The sequence below is a fragment of the Balaenoptera borealis genome, assembly GCF_965194805.1.
Source record: "Balaenoptera borealis genome assembly, chromosome: 15".
Lineage (NCBI taxonomy): Eukaryota > Metazoa > Chordata > Mammalia > Artiodactyla > Balaenopteridae > Balaenoptera > Balaenoptera borealis.
The window spans coordinates 70,460,176-70,478,718 of NC_138871.1; the positions used below are offsets into that span (position 1 = coordinate 70,460,176).

At 46.0% G+C, this 18,543-nt stretch overlaps 2 protein-coding genes across 3 annotated transcripts in view; both read left to right on the forward strand.

The window, feature by feature from the left end:
* Positions 1-18: 18 nt before the first annotated feature.
* FNDC4 (fibronectin type III domain containing 4) lies at positions 19-3,138 on the forward strand. 2 transcript variants are annotated; one of them, XM_082357640.1, is made up of 7 exons: positions 30-353; positions 534-678; positions 765-880; positions 1,112-1,316; positions 1,811-1,900; positions 2,234-2,358; positions 2,525-3,138. In XM_082357640.1, the coding sequence occupies exons 2-7, from the start codon at positions 558-560 to the stop codon at positions 2,558-2,560; spliced, it is 693 nt and encodes a 230-aa protein (XP_082213766.1). In that variant the 5' UTR covers positions 30-353; positions 534-557; the 3' UTR covers positions 2,561-3,138. The 2 variants fall into 2 exon arrangements, with proteins under 2 accessions (XP_082213767.1, XP_082213766.1); XM_082357641.1 differs by lacking the exon at positions 2,234-2,358 and having other exon boundaries at positions 19-353.
* Positions 3,139-6,145: 3,007 nt separating this feature from the next.
* The window catches only part of IFT172 (intraflagellar transport 172), a 41,615-nt gene continuing 29,217 nt past the window's right edge, over positions 6,146-18,543 (forward strand). Inside the window, exons 1-14 of the mRNA XM_082357714.1 lie at positions 6,146-6,346; positions 8,937-9,080; positions 9,654-9,766; positions 10,197-10,236; positions 10,542-10,607; positions 10,819-10,898; positions 11,117-11,204; positions 12,032-12,246; positions 13,151-13,274; positions 13,676-13,771; positions 14,682-14,843; positions 15,203-15,256; positions 15,498-15,601; positions 15,776-15,861. Of these exons, the coding sequence (XP_082213840.1) occupies positions 6,308-6,346; positions 8,937-9,080; positions 9,654-9,766; positions 10,197-10,236; positions 10,542-10,607; positions 10,819-10,898; positions 11,117-11,204; positions 12,032-12,246; positions 13,151-13,274; positions 13,676-13,771; positions 14,682-14,843; positions 15,203-15,256; positions 15,498-15,601; positions 15,776-15,861 (1,411 nt within the window). The 5' untranslated portion in view covers positions 6,146-6,307. The remainder of the gene's footprint in view (positions 6,347-8,936; positions 9,081-9,653; positions 9,767-10,196; positions 10,237-10,541; positions 10,608-10,818; positions 10,899-11,116; positions 11,205-12,031; positions 12,247-13,150; positions 13,275-13,675; positions 13,772-14,681; positions 14,844-15,202; positions 15,257-15,497; positions 15,602-15,775; positions 15,862-18,543) is intronic.

The window sequence follows — 18,543 nt, forward strand, 5'->3', positions numbered from 1 at the left end:
CTGCAGAAGGCGGCGGCTGGCTCGCCGGGACGGTCACATCTGCTGCAGGGGCCGGCGGAGGCAGCCGCACCGCCTCCCGCCCCGGAGACCCAGGCCAGCCTCCGGGCCGCGCCGGCACCGCCCCCTGCTCCCGGACAGACTGCGCGGCCGGTCGGAGCTCGGGGGGCTTCGCGGCCCCGCGGCCCGCGCCCGCTACGCGTCCGCCCTCTGCCCGCAGCTCGGTCCAGCGCCGCCCGCCTCGCCGGGCCCGCGCCGGGATGGGGTAGGGACAGCGCCACGGAGTCGGGCGATGGGCCGCCCTCTGGGCACCGAGCAGCCTCCCGAGGCCTGAGCGACCGCGAGGACCGGCGGAGGTGGGTGTGGGCAGAGCAGAGCCGCGCACCAGGGGCGCCGGGATGTGGCGGGGGCCAGGAAGGCATGGGGAAAACGGGGGCTCTGGGGCTGCTGTGGGCCGTGGGGAGCCCGGGAGAGCTGCTGCCCACCCGCTCGTTCTGGCAAGTCCTTGACCCTCTCACAACTCCTGCCACCTCCAGGAGCCCCGCCTGGATGTCAAACGGATGCCCCAGTGCCTCCCAGCGGACTCGGTGGGGACCATGGCTTCGCTAATGCCCCTCTCCCCATATCTAAGCCCCACTGTCCTCCTGCTGGTCAGTTGTGACCTGGGCTTTGTACGAGCAGGTGCGTAAAGGGGGAGAGGGTGGGAGGTAACCAGAGTTAGTCTGTGGGTGGAACCTGTTAACCGGCTAACGCACCGGCACCCACAGACCGGCCTCCCTCTCCTGTGAATGTGACAGTCACTCACCTCAGAGCCAACTCGGCCACTGTGTCTTGGGACGTCCCAGAAGGCAACATCGTCATTGGCTACTCCATTTCCCAGCAAGTACGAATCACCCTTCTGCTACCCTAACCCGTGTCCTTGGATCTCTGAACATTCCTTCTGTCACCTCCCTCCCGACCCCAGCTCCCCTCCCAGCTGTGGGAGAATCTGGGAGCTGGGATTCCCTGGCTCACGCTGCCCTTTTCACCCTTACTCCCTTGGAGTGCTTGGATGTTCAGGAGGTGGCCTGGGACCAGGGTGAGGCTGTCCTCCTCTCTCACCAACTCCCTGCAGCGACAGAATGGACCAGGGCAACGTGTGATCCGGGAGGTGAACACCACCACTCGGGCCTGTGCCCTCTGGGGCCTGGCTGAAGACAGTGACTACACAGTGCAGGTCAGGAGCATCGGCCTTCGGGGAGAAAGCCCCCCAGGGCCGCGGGTGCACTTCCGGACTCTCAAGGGTTCTGACCGGCTACCCTCAAACAGCTCGAGCCCAGGTGAGGGTCTCAGGTATTCCTCGCTCCCTAAAGCTTTGCATTCTCTGGCTCTTTACCTGGTCTTTGGTCTCCTGTTTACTTCCCTAAAGCAAGCAGCCGTCTAGCTTAGATGAATAGAAGGATGATTTAATTCATTGTACTGCCAGGAAAGGAAGGAAAGCAGGTTGGCAGGGGACCGGGTATAGACAGGCTGGTAACGAATTCCTTGGGGGAAGGGCTTTTAAGCTTCCTTTTACCCAGCCTCAGTTCACAGCAGCTGCAGCCTGCATGAGTGAGTACCTGACCTGCAGCCCCCCGGCTTTTTGGTCTCTAACCACCTGTCCAGCAACAGCTTCCCAGAGAGGGGCTACCAGTGGCAACGCTGTGATGGGTCTACCTTGGCTCTAATCCCCAGTATCTCCAACCTTAACTGTCTGCACAGACATAGCTCTCTAGCTGTAACCTGTAGTCTCATAGCTCCCCTGTAACCTGGGGTCCGTCTCCTTCCTTCTCAGGTGACATCACAGTGGAGGGTCTGGATGGAGAGCGACCTCTGCAGACGGGGGAAGTGGTCATCATTGTGGTGGTGTTGCTCATGTGGGCTGGTGAGTTAAGCAGCTGGACAGGGCACCATGGATTGAGTGGGGCTCAGTGAAGGTGGGAGTTGGTGAAGGTTGTTGGGAGAAAAGGGGGTGAGAGCAGTGGCGTGGGGAGATGTTTAGTTGAGAGGGATGAGCAGGAAAAGTTTGAAGAGAGGGAGAGGAGGCTTTAGGGAGCCCAGAGAGGATGATGAAGAAGGTGGCGCTTGTGCGTGGGGACCGGGAATTCAAAGATTTTCTTCTCGGATTTTCTAGAAACTGTGTGGGTATCTCACTGCCTTTCGAAGCTGTGAGTGCGGAGGTCAAGATCAAGGTTCAGATTGTGTTGTTGTGTTTCAGCTGTAATTGGGCTATTCTGCCGTCAGTATGACATCATCAAGGACAATGACTCCAACAATAACCCCAAGGAGAAGGGGAAGGGACCGGAACAGAGTCCTCAGGGAAGGCCAGTGGGGACAAGACAGGTGATGTGCGGCCAGAGAGGGAGGGAAGGGCGATTTTGCCTCTAGCAACAGTGAGGGAAAGGGTGAAGGGCCACAGAGGGGCAAGAGAAGAGGGAGAATGGAAATTTGGGATGGAGGAGGCTATCGCCTTCCTGAAATTAGAGACTCAAGCCATCTTCTTTCACAGAAAAACTCACCATCCATCAACACCATTGACGTATGAGTGAAGAAACAGAACCAGAAGACAGATGCACTAACATCCTGGGGATGGGGATGGGGTCAGGGAGAGCCCAAGATGGTGATTTGCCCAAGACTGAAGGATCCCACCGTCTCCCAGAGGGTAATGACACTCCCACAATCTCAGGCCTGGTATCCATTCTCTTTCCACTGTGAGCAGGGCCAGAAGGTAGGTCTGTTAGGGTCTGAGCCCCTGGACCTGGGGAGTGGATATCAGATGGGATATGTCCTTCCATCCCCCAGGTCCAGGAGAGAGTCACCTGTTCAACCCTATCCCATTAGGTCCCAAAGGGGGCCCCCATTTCACCTGTGTCAGGACCCTTGGCATCCCCAGCTGCCCCCACGTCTTGCCTCTGGGTCTCAGGGAGGAGTGCTTCTGTGGGGACTCCACCTCCCCCAGCAAATAAAAGGCATCGTCTGGGCCTGGAGGCAGACGCTGCACTGCACTACTCCAGGGTCTCCCATGGAGCCTCAGGTGCTCCCCCCCCACCTGGCAGCCCCTTCAGCTGCTGGTGATCTCACCCCGTGGACATTTTTCCAGTAAAGTTTCTTGGACAAACTGGAGCTGACTGTATGGGATACTGTCTAGTATGCTGAAAACCCTTCTCCACTGTCTCTCCCCTGACTACAAGGGCCCTTCACACCACCACCAACTTGACAGGAGCAGACTCTTATTTGAAGGTGTTTGCTTTGATTTTCCAGCCTGGAATTGGGTGGAGCAGAGCCAGAAAGAGGCATAGAAAACGAGGGCCCTAGATCCTTTTCCTTTTTTGGGCGAGAAGGGGGAGCAGGAAAAAAAGAGGATATAAATTCTTCATGTACTAGTGGAAACTAAGGTTATGGCACATGAGAGGGCCAGTAGCCTTTTTATCTTCACTTCCCACATTGGCAGCTCAGCTCCTCACCATTTATTCCTCTGATTTCATCAACCCTGAGCTAATTTTCAGAAAAGGACTGAACAGGGTCTTGGGACAAATGAAAGAACAGCTACACGAATGGATCCCTGGGTGCCAAGTGTTCCTCTCCCGTGCATTTCTGTGCCTATTCTTCCCTGCCCTCGCTTTCCCTTTTGTCTGTATGTCTCTCTGTTCATTCGGTCAAAATCAGTAATAATTGTAAAGAATAAATGAGTTTATATTCACTCTCGGCCATTATATCCAGAGGAGGATTCTGGAAATAAAACTGGGGTTGGAACTCTCTTTTCAAAAGAATTATAATTTGGGGGACTTCCCTAGTGGCGCAGTGGTTAAGAATCCGCCTGTCAATGCAGGGGACACGGGTTCGAGCCCTGGTCCGGGAAGATCCTACGTGCCACGGAGCAGCTAAGCCCGTGCGCCACAACTACTGAAGCCCGCGTGCCTAGAGCCCATGTTCCGCAACAAGAGAAACCACCGCAGTGAGAAACCCGTGCACGAAAAGGAAGAGTAGCCCCCGCTGGCCGCAACTAGAGAAAGCCTGCGCACAGAAACAAAGACCCAAAACACAGCCAAAAATAAATAAAATTTTTTAAAAACACTACTATTAAAAAAAAAAAGAATTATAATTTTTTTAAAAAGTTTTTTTTTTGATGTGGACCATTTTTAAAGTCTTTATTGAATTTGTTACAATATGGCTTCTGTTTTATGTTTTTTTTTTGGTTTTTTGGCCATGAGGCATGTGGGATCTTAGCTCCCCAACCAGGGATTGAACCTGCACCCCCTGCATTAGAAGGCGAAGTCTTAACCACTGGACTGCCAGGGAAGTCCCAAGAATTATAATTTGGGCTCTGGGGCCTACTTGTTTCCTGTGAAAATAGGGACTGTCCTCTACTTTTTCCTAAGTTCCACGGGGAGGTTGGTGCCAGTGAAAGAAACACCTGTTGACATTTGCAAGCACTCTGTGGGAAAGACTTCAGAACCCAGAATCTGTCTGGACAGCATATGCTACACTGTCTGGAAGGTAACAGTCTTCTCCACGTATGATCCTCCGAGAGGTGGCTTATGAATAACTCTCCTTTTTTGCATCTTGATCTCTCTGGTATGTTACAAGAAATTAGACCAATAATTCTGAAAGGGACCCCAATCCAAACAAAGATCAAGAAGTCAGTCAGTATCTTTTAAACCTAACCAAGCTCCAACCCTGGGTTTCACAAGACTACACCTGTCAGGTGAGCCAAGCTCTGGTCTGCCCTCTGCCCTAAACCATAAAAGCATCCTGATCTAAGCAGCGGTCTTAAACTCACCATTTTCCAGTTCAAAAGTAGGGTGTTTACCTCTCCCTGACCACTGCTTCCAAAGCACATATCTCTCAGACTCTGGATACATCATCATTTCTGGGGATAGGAGTGTCACAGGGTATATAGTAGCATGGGATGGAGATAGGGAGGTAGAAGTTAAGAAGGAATACAGGGCTTCCCTGGTGGCGCAGTGGTTAAGAATCCACCTGCCAATGCAGGGGACATGGGTGAGAGCCCTGGTCCGGGAAGATCCCACATGCTGCGGAGCAACTAAGCCTGTGCGCCACAACTACTGAGCCTGTGCTCTAGAGCCCGCGAGCCGCAGCTACTGAGCCCACGTGCCACAACTACTGAAGCCCATGCGCCTAGAGCCTGTGCTCCGCAACAGAAGCCACCTGCTCGCCGCAAATGGAGGAAGCCCGCGCACAGTAACGAAGACCCCAATGCAGCCAAAGATAAAAAAATATATTTTTTAAAAAAGGGGCTTCCCTGGTGGCGCAGCGGTTGAGAATCTGCCTGCCAATGCAGGGGACACAGGTTCGAGCCCTGGTCTGGGAAGATCCCACATGCCGCGGAGCAACTAGGTCCGTGTGCCACAACTACTGAGCCTGCGCGTCTGGAGCCTGTGCTCCGCAACAAGAGAGGCCGCGATAGTGAGAGGCCCGTGCACCGCGATGAAGAGTGGCCCCCGCTTGCCACAACTAGAGAAAGCCCTCGCACAGAAACGAAGACCCAACACAGCCAAAAATATAAATAAATAAATAAATAAATAAATAAATAAATTAAAAAAAAAAAAGAAGGAATACAAAGGGTGTTTAAATGCACCAGCTCTGGGTTGAATCCCAGTTCCGTTCTTAATGCACTGTGTTAGCTTAGGCAAGTGACCCCTCTAATCCTGAGTTTCATGTTATATAAAATGGGACTAATAATGCTATCCCCTTCAAAAGGTGGCTTTGAGATTAAAGGAGACAATGCATGTACAACACTTTGCACGGTACCTGGCAGACACATACTGAGTATTCCCCGTTACCCATCGTTATCAGCCTTGTGATCCCGTGCAAGTTACATAACCTATTTAGGATCAATTCCGTAAAAGGCCTATAATAGCAACTGCCCTGCTTTCCTCCAGTGTTGTGCGGATTAAAAGAAGGCACTCAGCCACGCTTACGTACATCGAACAGCTAGAGAGACTACGATTACGTAGGACCCCGGAGATTGCGGAAGGCTTGTGGGCGTGGCTGGAGTTTGGGTTTGCATGCCACGATGGGATTGGTCGAGGAGAGAATTCATCAAGCCCTCTGGTGGGGGGTGGGTCCCAGAGCCCTCCCTAGACCTCACTGCGGCTGCGCGGGGGGTTCTGTTTTGCTTCGCTGCGAACCTACGCGGTGACCTTGCGACGCGTGTCGCGCTCAGGTCGCTTCTGCGTCAGCAGCTGCCGCTGCGGCTGCGTGGCGGGTTGTCCAGGTAACCACGGGAGTTGTCCGCTATCTGTTGGCATCTGAGAGACAGGTGTTCGTTATGCAGTTGAAGCACCTGAGGACCCTGCTGAGCCCCCAGGTGAGGAGTCGCGTGCCTCTTCCCTCCCTCGCCCGCCTTAATGTTCCAAGAAAAGTGGGGGACTGAAGTTTAAAAACGTTGAGCGCCTACTGTGTGCAGAAGACCGAAGGCTATAGTTGTGATTCGGACTGTGCTACGTCCATAGAGTGTTGAGTAGGTGAGATGGAGTGCTGAGCACCGTAGCTTTCATTTCGTTCCATTTAACGAATCGGTTGTGTGCCAGGTCCCATGGTGGGGCTCCAGGGGATCCAGAACTTGCTCAGTTGTTGCCCTTGCCTTCAAGAGGCTCGTACTAGAGGCAGAGGCGCACGTGTAAACAACGAACATTAATCTCCACCTCTCAAATAAGCGCTTTAGGTGTAAGCCCACCTAAAGGAGTGCAGACGACCACACCGTTCGTTCTGATAGTGAAGATCCCAGATTCAGAAGAGGCTGGACACTGGGGGAGGAACCCTAGAACATGGTGAAGAAAGGCTGGGTTTCGGAGTCAGGAGGCCAGAATTCAAGTCCTAGCACCCCACTACTTTAAATAAATGACCTGATACCCCTGACTTTAGCCTTTATCACACAGGCTCTCTGAGCACTCACCCAAACTTCTACATTTGGAACGGGAGTAATAATAATCGCAGCCTTAGGGGGTTAGGGGGAAGAATTAAAGGAAGTAGTATACACAAGAGAACGTTGTAAACTGAAAAGTAGCGTGAAAACTGATAGACAAGAGAGAAGGACATTCAAAATGCAAAGGACAAAATAATAGAAAGCTAATAAGAATATCTGTCATAACTGAATGTTTAAGGTGTACCAGGGCAGCGTAAGTAAAGAAGCTAGTGTTGCGGATTATGGAGTCAGACACACATGGATTTAAATCTTGGTTCTGCCACTTAAACTGTGTTTGTAAACTTGAGCAAATTACTTAACCTTTCTGTGCCTCAGTTTCCCCATCTGTAAAAGATGCATAATAATAGCTTCTACCTTAGTTATGAGATAAAATGAGATAATGCATATCAAGCACTTAGCAAAGTGCCTAGTCCACGCTTGTTAAAGGTTAGCTATTATTCTGTTCTCTACCTCATGTAATCCTCGCTACAGTCCTGTGAGGTACATATTGTAGAGAAAGGAGAATTGATTGATTATGAGAATCAGGAAGGCTTCACAGAGAGTGTGGCTTTAAGAGAATAGAAGGAAATTAGAACAAAAGAGAGGTGTGCTCATTGCTCAGTAAACTGTTCTCTGAATCTGTATTTCTAAAATTCCTTTACCCTAATGGAATAATTGGAAATGAAATCTTCCTTCAATCTTTCAAAATAAGATGATGTCACGATGCAGGTAAGGGCTGAATGCCCAGGATTGGGCAAAATGATTAAGGAAGATGATTGGCAACAATTGATAAGCCCTCTACCCTCCTAACCTAATTTAGTCAAGAGTTGGAGGGGGCTAAAGGTGGTGGTGTGGCTATTTTCTGACTCCAGTTTGAGGATTTTGATGAAAAATGCCTTTTTTACCTCTGACTTTGGAAGTGGGTAGGTTAGGAGTAAAAAGTAACAATGTTTTAAGCCAGGGCTCTAGAGCCCAAGCAGTTAAACAATTGGAGCAGAAATTAATTTTTTTATTTCAAGGAGGGAAATCCTTAGTGCAGAACCACAGACCACCAGGGCTGGTGGTGGAAGGGACAGACATGACAAGAATAATTCACTGGGAGTTGATCGCTTCTAACTTGGGCTTCTGTGAAGTGGATTGTTAAGGGTAAAAAAAGACAAAAACCAAAGTGGCATTGTTTATCCTGTCTCAACTCTGATTATTTTACTTCCCATTCCAGAACTTTCACTGTCTCTCCCTTTCCTGCCAAATAAGCCCAAACTCAGCCTGGCTTCAAAGACCCTTGTTGAACTGGCCTCTGTCTGTTTTTCCTACCTCACCTCCTCTATTCTGCTATTTACAATATAGTTTCAGCTAAATTAAATTACTATTTATTGACCAGAACTTGCCATTGCTCATGCCATTCCTTCTACCTCAGGTAATTTCCCTACCTAACTGTATCCATTCTTCAAAGCTTAATGTTGATCATTTAAGTGGAAAATTATCTCAGGCTTTTCCAAACTATTACAGTGCTTTATATGTGCCTCTCTTATGGGACTTTTCCCGTTTTTTGTACCATCTTATTAGATCCTTGGGCAGGGACCATGTTTTGCTCCTTGTCTCTCTCTTAGCACTTGGCCAAGTGCCTTTTTTATTAAGGTACTCAAAAAACATTAATTGAATGAATGGCTAAAGACCAAAACTTTGCAGTTATTTCAGTAGCAGACCGGGGGAATGAGGGAATAAGGAGGCCACTGCAGGGACACATTGGTACAGTTGATTTACCATGTCACCTCTTAGTGCATTTGCATTATGGGTTTCTAGAAGCACTTTGTTCTCACCATCCAGGGCTCTATAGCCTTGGAGACCTGGATGGATTATGGGCATCTCTTTGTTTTAAGGACTGTGCTAGAAGGAAAATTGACCAGAGTCACACTAGAAGTAATGGAACTAGAAATGCTTTTGGCATTCTAGACCAGCACCTGGGTTTATTTTTGCCCCTTTGCTTCTGCAGGATGGAGCTGCAAAGGTCACCTGCATGGCATGGTCCCAGAACAATGCCAAATTTGCTGTCTGCGCAGTGGACCGAGTGGTGTTGCTGTATGATGAACATGGGGAGCGAAGAGATAAATTCTCCACCAAACCAGCCGACATGAAGGTGAAGGGAATATTCATGTGTACCTTAATCTGTTGATGGGACCCTATAAATCTAGAAAACTTCCTATCCTGCTTCCTAGACACAGGCATAGGAAATGGCCCGCCCTTCCTTTTCTCAGTATAAAGCCCTCAAGCCCACTACAGTCACACATGCACCTTTTCTTCTTTTTTTTCTTTTTTTAGATTAGAGCATGGTATTCTTTTTTTATATATAAATTTATTTTTTTTTAATTTATTTATTTGTGGCTGCGTTGGGTCTTTGTTGCTCCGTGAGGGCTTTCTCTAGTTGTGGCGAGTGAGGGATACTCTTTGTTGCAGTGTGTGGGCTTCTCACTGTGGTGGCTTCTCTTGTTGTGGAGCACGGGCTCTAGGCGCACAGGCTTCAGTAGTTGTAGCTCGCGGGCTTAGTTGCTCTGCGGCATGTGGGAGCTTCCCGGACCAGGGCTCGAACCCATGTCGCCTGCATTGGCAGGCGGATTCTTAACCACTGTGCCACCAGGGAAGTCCACCTTTTCTTCCCTTTTAAGGATACTCATTACTTCTTTTTCTTTCCTTTTTTCTTTTTGACTCTTAGTATGGCAGGAAGAGCTATATGGTGAAGGGCATGGCTTTTTCTCCTGATTCCACCAAGATTGCCATAGGACAGACTGACAACATCATCTATGTCTACAAGATTGGAGAAGATTGGTGAGGATAGAGATTGGGAGATGGGGTGTCCCAGAGAAGAAGGGAAAGGCAGGAAGAAATGCCTCACTGGGAAGGGGGAATAGAGAGGATGAGGAGCCAAGCTGGGGCTTGGAAGGTAGAGGCCTTCTGGAGTCTGTTGTTGTAGCTTCCCTACCTTTGCGTGCACCACGTGTTCTATGATCCCATCCCTGGAAGAGTCAGTCTTAGATCAACAAGGAAGCCCTGTGAGATCCTGGGGAGCCCGGAGTGATGTTTTGTCTTTGTTATTCTTCCAAAGCTACTCAGGCTCCTCTGAGGGCTTCTGTGGAGAGGTAGGAAACACTAGCGGGCCAGGGAAGGTATCTACAATTCCTCCCCTCCCGCAGCATGATTTGTAGCAGTTTATTCATGGAAGTGGTTTGTAATATGCTTCCCTCCTTTTATTTGACAGGGGTGACAAGAAAGTCATCTGTAACAAGTTCATCCAGACGGTAAAGTTCAAACCAGTCCCTGGGAGATTAGGACAAACAAGCATGTATCAGTATATCCGCTTATAAATACAACCAGAAGTTGCATTTGTTAACATCTGGCTCTGCCTTTTCCTACTGCGTGAATGGTACTGCCTGCCTGCTCATCCCCCTGCGCTTTCCTCCTTAGAGCCCAGTTGTGTCCCCTCCTCTCCTTCCCTACAGGGGGTTGGAGTGGTGGCATGTGGTGGGCTGTCCAGGTTCAGGTTGTTATCAGTGTGCTAACATACATAGACAGCTTTATCCTTTTCATTCTTTCTTTCTTACAGAGTGCTGTTACTTGTCTGCAGTGGCCAGCAGAATACATCATTGTCTTTGGACTGGCTGAAGGGAAGGTAAAGGAGGGAAGAGAAACACAGGAGAGGTTGTGCATGGGGATAATGGTTCTGGAAAGAGGTATATGGTTAATCTTCTCCCTTAGGGTCAAGTTGTGTACTGGGGAGACTACCCAGGGAACAGTTTTTGGTTTTTTCTTTTTCTTTCCTTAGGACCTGGGTGAAATTGAAAGTAGCCTAACCAGACTTTTGTCCATTCTCCCATTTTCAGGTTCGTTTAGCAAACACCAAAACTAATAAATCATCTACCATCTATGGGACAGATTCTTACGTGGTGTCCCTGACAACGAAGTGAGTAAGGGAGAGCGGTATCCCAAAAGCTTGGAAATGGTAGGAAAAGCTATAGGGGACTCTGGACTGGGGGACCATAGTATGAAAGATGGAGAGAGCTGGTAGCAGGAACCGCAGGTAGGGTAGTGTTTGACAGAGAAAGGGGACTTTCTTGGTGAGACAGGATGCTCTAATGTCTTCCTGTATTTCTCTCCTTTCCTCCTTTTCCCCTTTTTTAGTTGCTCTGGGAAAGGAATTCTCTCTGGTCATGCAGATGGCACCATTGTTAGGTATTTCTTTGATGATGAAGGCTCTGGAGAGTCACAGGTATGAATAAAGGATGCTCTGGAATAGGGGAGAAGGAAATCCCAAGAACTCTCCGAGAGGAGGTTGGACATCTAAGGAATTTAGATCATGGTGCTGGGAGAAGAGGCTAGAGGAATGAGACCTCAGGCAGAGAGAGACTTGGATGTGGCCACAGAAAGGATTTGTTTTTCGGAGGCCAGAGCTTAATATTTATGGGAAAGGATGAATCATGTGGAAGGGACCTTGAGGCAAAGAGAAATAAAGACTCCGAGAGTAATGAAAAGTGAAAATTATTCTCATTTATGTAAAATATATATTCATGTATATAAATTCATAGAAAGAAAGGGTTGTTTACTCTTGAGAGGGAAAATATGGGGGATTAAAGGAAGGTTCATGTTTTAATCTATGTAATTCTCTATTGTTTGAATCATTTACGTTAAGAATTACTTGTGTAATAATTAAATGTATCCCTCCTGGAATAAAGGGGCCATATGCTCCCTGTGGGCCTATACGGTATTGGTTAATGTGTAGGACAGCTTCCTTTGGGGGGCCTTATTAGGTGAATATTAAAGATCTGCAGACACAAGTATTCTGAGGTTCCATCTTGAACACAAGATCAATAAGTGTGTATTTGTATATATGCCATAAAAGATGTGTGTGTGAGTGTAAGACAGAAAGATAATTTGTGAAGTCTTCGGATTAAGATGTGTTAGGGTGGGAAAATGTTGGGAGAAAGATTTCTGCAGAGTAGGATGGTCAGAGTGAGTGTGTCAGATGCTAGGAATGAGAAATTTCTGAGGTGGAGTCCTCAGAGTCAGAGTGATTGAAACCCTCTACTTCTGTCTTAGGGGAAGTTGGTGAACCACCCATGCCCACCCTATGCCTTGGCTTGGGCAACCAACAGCATTGTGGCTGCAGGCTGTGATCGGAGGATTGTGGCCTATGGAAAGGAAGGCCACGTGCTACAAACTTTTGACTATAGCCGTGACCCTCAGGAACGGGAGTTCACCACAGCTGCAGCAAGTCCTGGGGGCCAGTCTGTTGTGCTGGGAAGTTATGACAGGTGGGTCTCCTTTCCAGTTGCAGCTTCTGCCTGCTCTCCCTGTGTACACTCTTCTTTAGTCCAGTTTTGCTTCTCAACCAGAGTGGGAGACTGGATCAGAATCAAGTGATTCTTAAGTTTTAATTCATGCACTTTCCTCTTCCTGCTCCCACCATCCGTTGGCATGTCTGCAGTTCCAAAACGCACCATGCTCTTGTTGTGTCACTGCCTCTCCCCGGGATTCCACAGCAGAAGTCATCTCCACTTTCTTTGTGTTCCCTTTGCCCCTTTTCAGACCACTGGCTTAGTGTTTATCACATTATATTATACTTTGGTGTTTGTATCTAACTGGTTAAATTGAAGAGCCCTTGAGAAGAGGGCCTATTATTCATTTTTTTTTTTAAGTCTCCAGGGCCTAGATTAACATCTAGTATATAATACATGCTCAAATGTTTGGTAAATGAATGAATGAATGAATGAATGAATGATGGAACAGTGAATAAATAGCTAGAGTCTGGGTCCCATCTCTTCCTTGGAGCGCTTTTAACCCCAGCTTGTCAGTCCTGTCTTTCTGTCCCCTTCAGTCTTATGTGTGTCTCTTCCTTTCTTTCTTCTCTGACTCCTACCATTTCTCTTTTCTTTTTCCATGTTTCTCTATTGCTAACAGCTCATTTTTCTCACCAGCCACAATCTATTTTTATTTTCTCCACTCCTATCTCTCTTATTCCATTTTACTTTTGACTTGATTTTCCCAATTTACTTCCTTTGAACACTTTTGTCCTCTCCTACTAGACCTCCCAACTTGTCTGTTCTCTTTTATTTCCTCTGTTCTCTGATGTAGCAAGACTAATTTCCTTCCGTTACAGGCCCATTTTCAGTTTTTCTCAGCCTCCAACTCTTCTAAAAGCCACGTACTTAATTTCAGACTACGGGTACTCAACTGGAGCCCTCGAAGAAGCATCTGGGAAGAGGCAAAGCCCAAGGAGATTGCCAACTTATACACCATCACTGCCTTGGCCTGGAAGCGGGATGGCTCACGACTCTGTGCGGTGTGTGACTAGTAACCCCTTCCTGCTTTGGTGACTTTCTTCAAATTAAGAGAAATCCCACCTTATCCTAAAGCACTCTCTTCTGACACTAGAGAATCTCCTCTTCCCTTTTGACCACAACCTAAAACTCTGAAAGAGAAATGCATACCTTATTGGAGGCCAAATGGGACAAGAGTTTTATAGGCAGGGATGATTTCTCCCTTACATCCCATCACTATGTGATTCTCTTGAGTCCTGCAATTGCCACCTCTTTCCTGCTGGTACTTCCAAAAACTACCAGCCCTTTTACTGCCAACTCTTCTGTAGATTCTAGAACCTAGGATTTGAGAGTGTCTCTAAATACCCTCTACATGCCTACATACTGTGTGTGTTACCCTTTATGCTGTCACTTTCCCTTCCAGGGCACACTCTGTGGTGGAGTGGAACAGTTTGACTGCTGCCTCCGAAGGAGCATTTACAAGAATAAGTTTGAGTTGACGTATGTGGGACCTAGCCAGGTAAGCGGCTGATAGCCTGCCACACTGAGATTTTGCCATGGCTCACTCATCCTTGTAGTACTTCCCTGCCGTCTGGCCACAGCACAGAGTCAAATTAACCTCTGGCCAAGCTGTTCTGAGGAATAGAATGTGTCAGGGCAACTCTCTGGCAACTTTCCTGCTATAGTTCTTACAGCTTATTGTAAGAAAAGGATTAACCACCAGGTTTAAGGGGTACAGAGATTGCCATTTACATCTTCCTGGTTTAAAACTTCACTGCCTATAGGATGGCAACTGGGGAAGTTGATAAATAGGATTATAATTCTGAATTCTTTTGTTGTAAGGCCTCTGAACTCACTGTGTATGATGTTGCAAGCTCATTTCTTAGTTTCTGAGCCCACTTTTCTCTTTTCTCTACCTCCACCCTCCTTTCCTTCATTTATTATTCATTGATTCCTTTAGTCTTCCATTTTCTCCAGAAATATTTATCCATTCTTTATGTGTCAGCACCGTTAAGCATTGAGAATTCAAAGATAGTTATCTGTAATCCATTGTCCCTTATTTGAGAAGATCGTTCTAGCAAAGGAGACAGACATATCAGAAAATAATACAGCACACTGTGGTAAAGTTATCATAAAAGTTTGTACAAAGAGCTACAGGAACATAGGGAGAGTGACTGGTTTAACCCAGTGGAACTTTCAGAATCGTATGTATTATAAACATCAAAAGAGATAATATATTAAAGCATTTCATAAATAGTAAAGCATTATGTAAATGTGAGGTGTCCCTTTTACCAAGAATATCCTAGGCCAGGCAAGGAAAAAAGAAGTTGCTTTGTTTAGCCCTGTGAAGGTGGGCGAAGGGCACAGCATGTTCACCCCTCTTTCGGATTGGGGGAAGCCTGGGGAGCTCAGACTCGTCTCCTACCAAGGTGATTGTGAAGAACCTCTCATCGGGGACCCGAGTGGTACTCAAGTCACACTATGGCTATGAGGTGGAAGAGGTGAAAATCCTGGGGAAGGAACGCTACCTGGTGGCCCACACGTCAGACACACTGTTGCTGGGGGACCTGAACACTAATCGCCTTAGTGAGGTAGGAACCAAAAATGGAGAGGTGGGGAATGGGGCGTCCTGAGGTGCTACTCAGGCAAGCCAGGGTCGCTGGGGGAAGATCTCCATGGGAAACTCTGACATTCTGGTGTTGGGGAGCTGGCTTCAGGGAATGAGACCCAGGAGGCTTAGAATCCCGGAGTATGAATCACCGTTGTTGGACTGTTTTTACACCATCTCCCAGAAGCATAGGGACTAGGGCAAAATCTGACATAGCCTCTCTTTTGTGCAATGTCAAAGCGTCCCCCAATTCGATCTCTCTGCATCCCACCCTGTTGTTCTTTCAGCGTCATCTTGGATAGTTATCCACATTGTTCCCTATGTCTTTTCCCCCCTTAACAGGTAGCTTGGCAGGGATCTGGTGGCAATGAGAAGTATTTCTTTGAAAATGAAAATGTGAGTAGAGTTTGATTCACCATCACTGTCCTGATAAGCCTCCTTCTAGCTTCCGTGTAGCAGGATGGCAAGTGGCAAGGGGTTGAGAAAACAGCAGATAAAGAGGGAGGGTGAAATAGGCAGAGGAACAGAATAAACAGAAGGGTGGGTGTCGCTTTGAACTCATGGTACACCTCCCTCGACTGATTTTCTCTTTCTTCATGTAATCTTTCCACTGTATAACAATTCCATTCATCCCCAGGTATGCATGATCTTCAATGCTGGAGAGCTAACGCTGGTGGAATATGGGAGTAATGATACCCTGGGTTCTGTACGTACTGAATTCATGAACCCCCATCTCATCAGGTAACCCCACAAGGTTCTCTAAATTTTTGAAACCCAAAAGAATTCCTTTTGACTTCTAACTCCTATATCCTCAGGTTAATCTAAAATCTTCATCCCATATGGTATTTCAGAGCTCTTATTAAACATCCCAGCTACCTAAACCCATTTTGCCTCACCTGACCCTTCATGTTTCAGTGTCCGTATTAATGAGAGGCGCCAGCGAGGAATGGAGGATAATAAGAAATTGGCTTATCTTGTTGATATTAAGACTATTGCTGTAGGTGAGTAAGACTCTCTCATAATTGTAATAACAAAATAGATGTTTGTAAAGCACTTCCATGTCACAGGATTGTGTGCAGAGGAGAATCCAGGAATCGGAGAGGCATCAGGTAAATGTGTGACCTCATTCTTACAGTGGATGTGTGAAATGTTTAAATCCATATGTGTATGTCTATATCTAGAAGTCTAGATACAGATGCATTGGTATGTATAGGCCTGCCCATATAATTATTCATGTTCTCTAGGCATATATCTCAGGGCTGGAAAATTGTGAATTGTAGAAAAGAACCATTAGCAAATTTAAGAATTTTCCTGTTTAGACTTCATAGGATCACAGATTCTTAGAACTGGAAGGGGCCTTACTTTCTGTTTAGTTTGTCATTAATAAGTAGTGATGACAAACTTTATGTGCATTTCACAAATGTTCACATTTATAAATCGTATTGTATATATTAATAGTTAATTTTTTATCATGAAATGTTTTAAGCATAGGAAAAAAGTATAAAGAATAGCATGGTATTCTCTAAAAAGTTTAGAGAATAACTTATCCAGGTAGTGTAGGTATTAAGAACAGGGCTCTGGAGTCAAACCTCCCCACTTCTCTACTTACTACCTGTGTAATCATAGGTAAATTACTTCACCTTTCTGTATCTCAATTTCCTCATCTACAAAATGGGGATAAAAATAGGACCTACTTCATATGAAAAGCACTTAGACTAGTGCCTAGTATATAATAAGTGCTTAATAAATGTTAGCTATTCATAATAATAATATTATTATTACTTGTGTACCCATACCCAGTTCTGTCAAATCCTTACATTTCATTATTTTTACCTTGGATCTTTTCTCTCTTCTCTATTGATGGACATTTGTTGGTTTTTCACTGTTACGGTATTTCAGTTCTCTAAGGTTTATACCCAGCATGGAATTGCTGAATCGTAAAAGAGGTACATCTTCAGTTTCACTGAATATTTCCAAATTGCTCTCTGAAGAGGTTGTACCAATTTACACTCCCACCCCAGTTACAGTTCCACTTCCTCTCCAATGCTTGAAGTTGCCGGACTTCATTATTTGGCTCAATCTGTTGTATATGGAAATATATTTCATTGTTTTAATTTTTTTGTTCATTTGTTTATTGGCCATTTGGATTTCTTCTGTGAATTGCCAGTTCATATCCGTTGCCTATTTTTAAAGTTAGGTTGTCTTTTCTTTATTTACGTGAAGGAGTTCTGTGTGTGTGTGTACAGGCTTTGATGGTTATTTGCATTGCAGCTATTGTCTCAGCCTGTGGCTTGTCTTTTCTCTCCTTTTCAGCACTTCTTAGTATTTAGACATTTTTAAGTTTAATGTAGTCCATTTTATCACTTTTTTTTTTACTGAAGTATAGTTCAATTTACAGTGTTGTATATCACTTTTTAATAAATAGTTTGTGGTTTTTGAGGTCTTATTTAAGAAATCCCTCCCTACTCCCTCCTGTATTTTGGCATTTAAAATTTTGCTTTTTACCTGGAATTTATTTTTGTGCATAATGTGGGTAGGAATCTAATTTTATTTTTTTTCCATATGTTTAACCATTGTTCGAAAGTCCATTCTTCACTCACTAGTATGTAATGTCATCTCTCATAAATCAAGTTTCCATATACATATGGGTCTGTTCTTAAGATATTTTTATATTTCATGAATTTTCTATTTCACCTGAAGTTGCTGAGCTCAGAAATGTAAGTATCTGTAATAGAAATAATAATACAGTCCAGTGGCCTAAGTTCTAAGTTCCAGTGGCCTAAGTTCTCTCAGCAGTAATGAGCTGTGAGATTTTGGACAAGTCACCTCACTCTGTAGGTCTTATCTTCAATGTACATTGACAGAGTTCTTCTCTTAACCATTTTGGGTCGTCAACCCCTTTGAGTATCTAATTAAAAGCATAGATCCTTTCCCAGAAAAATATCTACATGCATAATTTTGTATGTAATTTCAGGGTGCTCACAGAAATAGGGTCCCCACAGCTCTAGCATTCTATGGTTGTACTTATAATCGGGGCATTAAAACATGTATTTATCATTTTGCTTTTTAATTAAAGGAAAATTCATTTTTAAGTTGGTCTTCCCAGTAGTGGACATCCGCTGGCATTTGGTCTTTAGCTTAAGCATAGGTAACAAAAGCAGGCACATTGCTTGTTGATAATGTATATCAATAAGACCTGTGAATGGGCTTTGTTCAAGAGACTCCCTGAAAGCACCCTAGCCAACCCTGAGTGGTCTGTTCTAAACATGACTGTTTCTTATATTGCCTACGAAATTCAGACCAAACTAATATTCATCCTCTGCACTGACCAGCCTAACTTTAGTTAGAGGTTCCTCCTATTTTGTCTGTGTGCCTTCACCACTCTTTGTCCCTAAGTGTTCTTATATCACTGCCACTCAAATATGCAGGTACCTCCTTGGAGCACGTATGATCACCAGGGTCATTTTGTTCATCAGCTTTCTCTCAGTGATGTGTTTGCTCTAATTGTGGTTCATCATGAGAACAGAAGCCAGTTGCTCCATAGTTCTGACCTGCTCTGAGACAACTCTGAGAGTCCCAGAGAGGAATCACATTTCTTGATGAGTCTGGATCTTTTGAGTTAATAACTGCAGGGTTAAACAAAACCTCTATAATTTTAGAAGAAATACAGCATCTTAAGGATC

What these genes read in the sequence shown, in the direction of transcription:
- FNDC4 (XM_082357640.1), top strand. Translation starts at nt 558, where the DNA reads ATGCCCCAGTGCCTCCCAGCGGACTCGGTGGGGACCATGGCTTCGCTA. An exon ending in CCTGGGCTTTGTACGAGCAG is followed by an intron (nt 679 to 764) that starts GTGCGTAAAGGG and finishes CGGCACCCACAG; the next exon opens with ACCGGCCTCCCTCTCCTGTG. An exon ending in GGCCAGTGGGGACAAGACAG is followed by an intron (nt 2,359 to 2,524) that starts GTGATGTGCGGC and finishes CTTCTTTCACAG; the next exon opens with AAAAACTCACCATCCATCAA.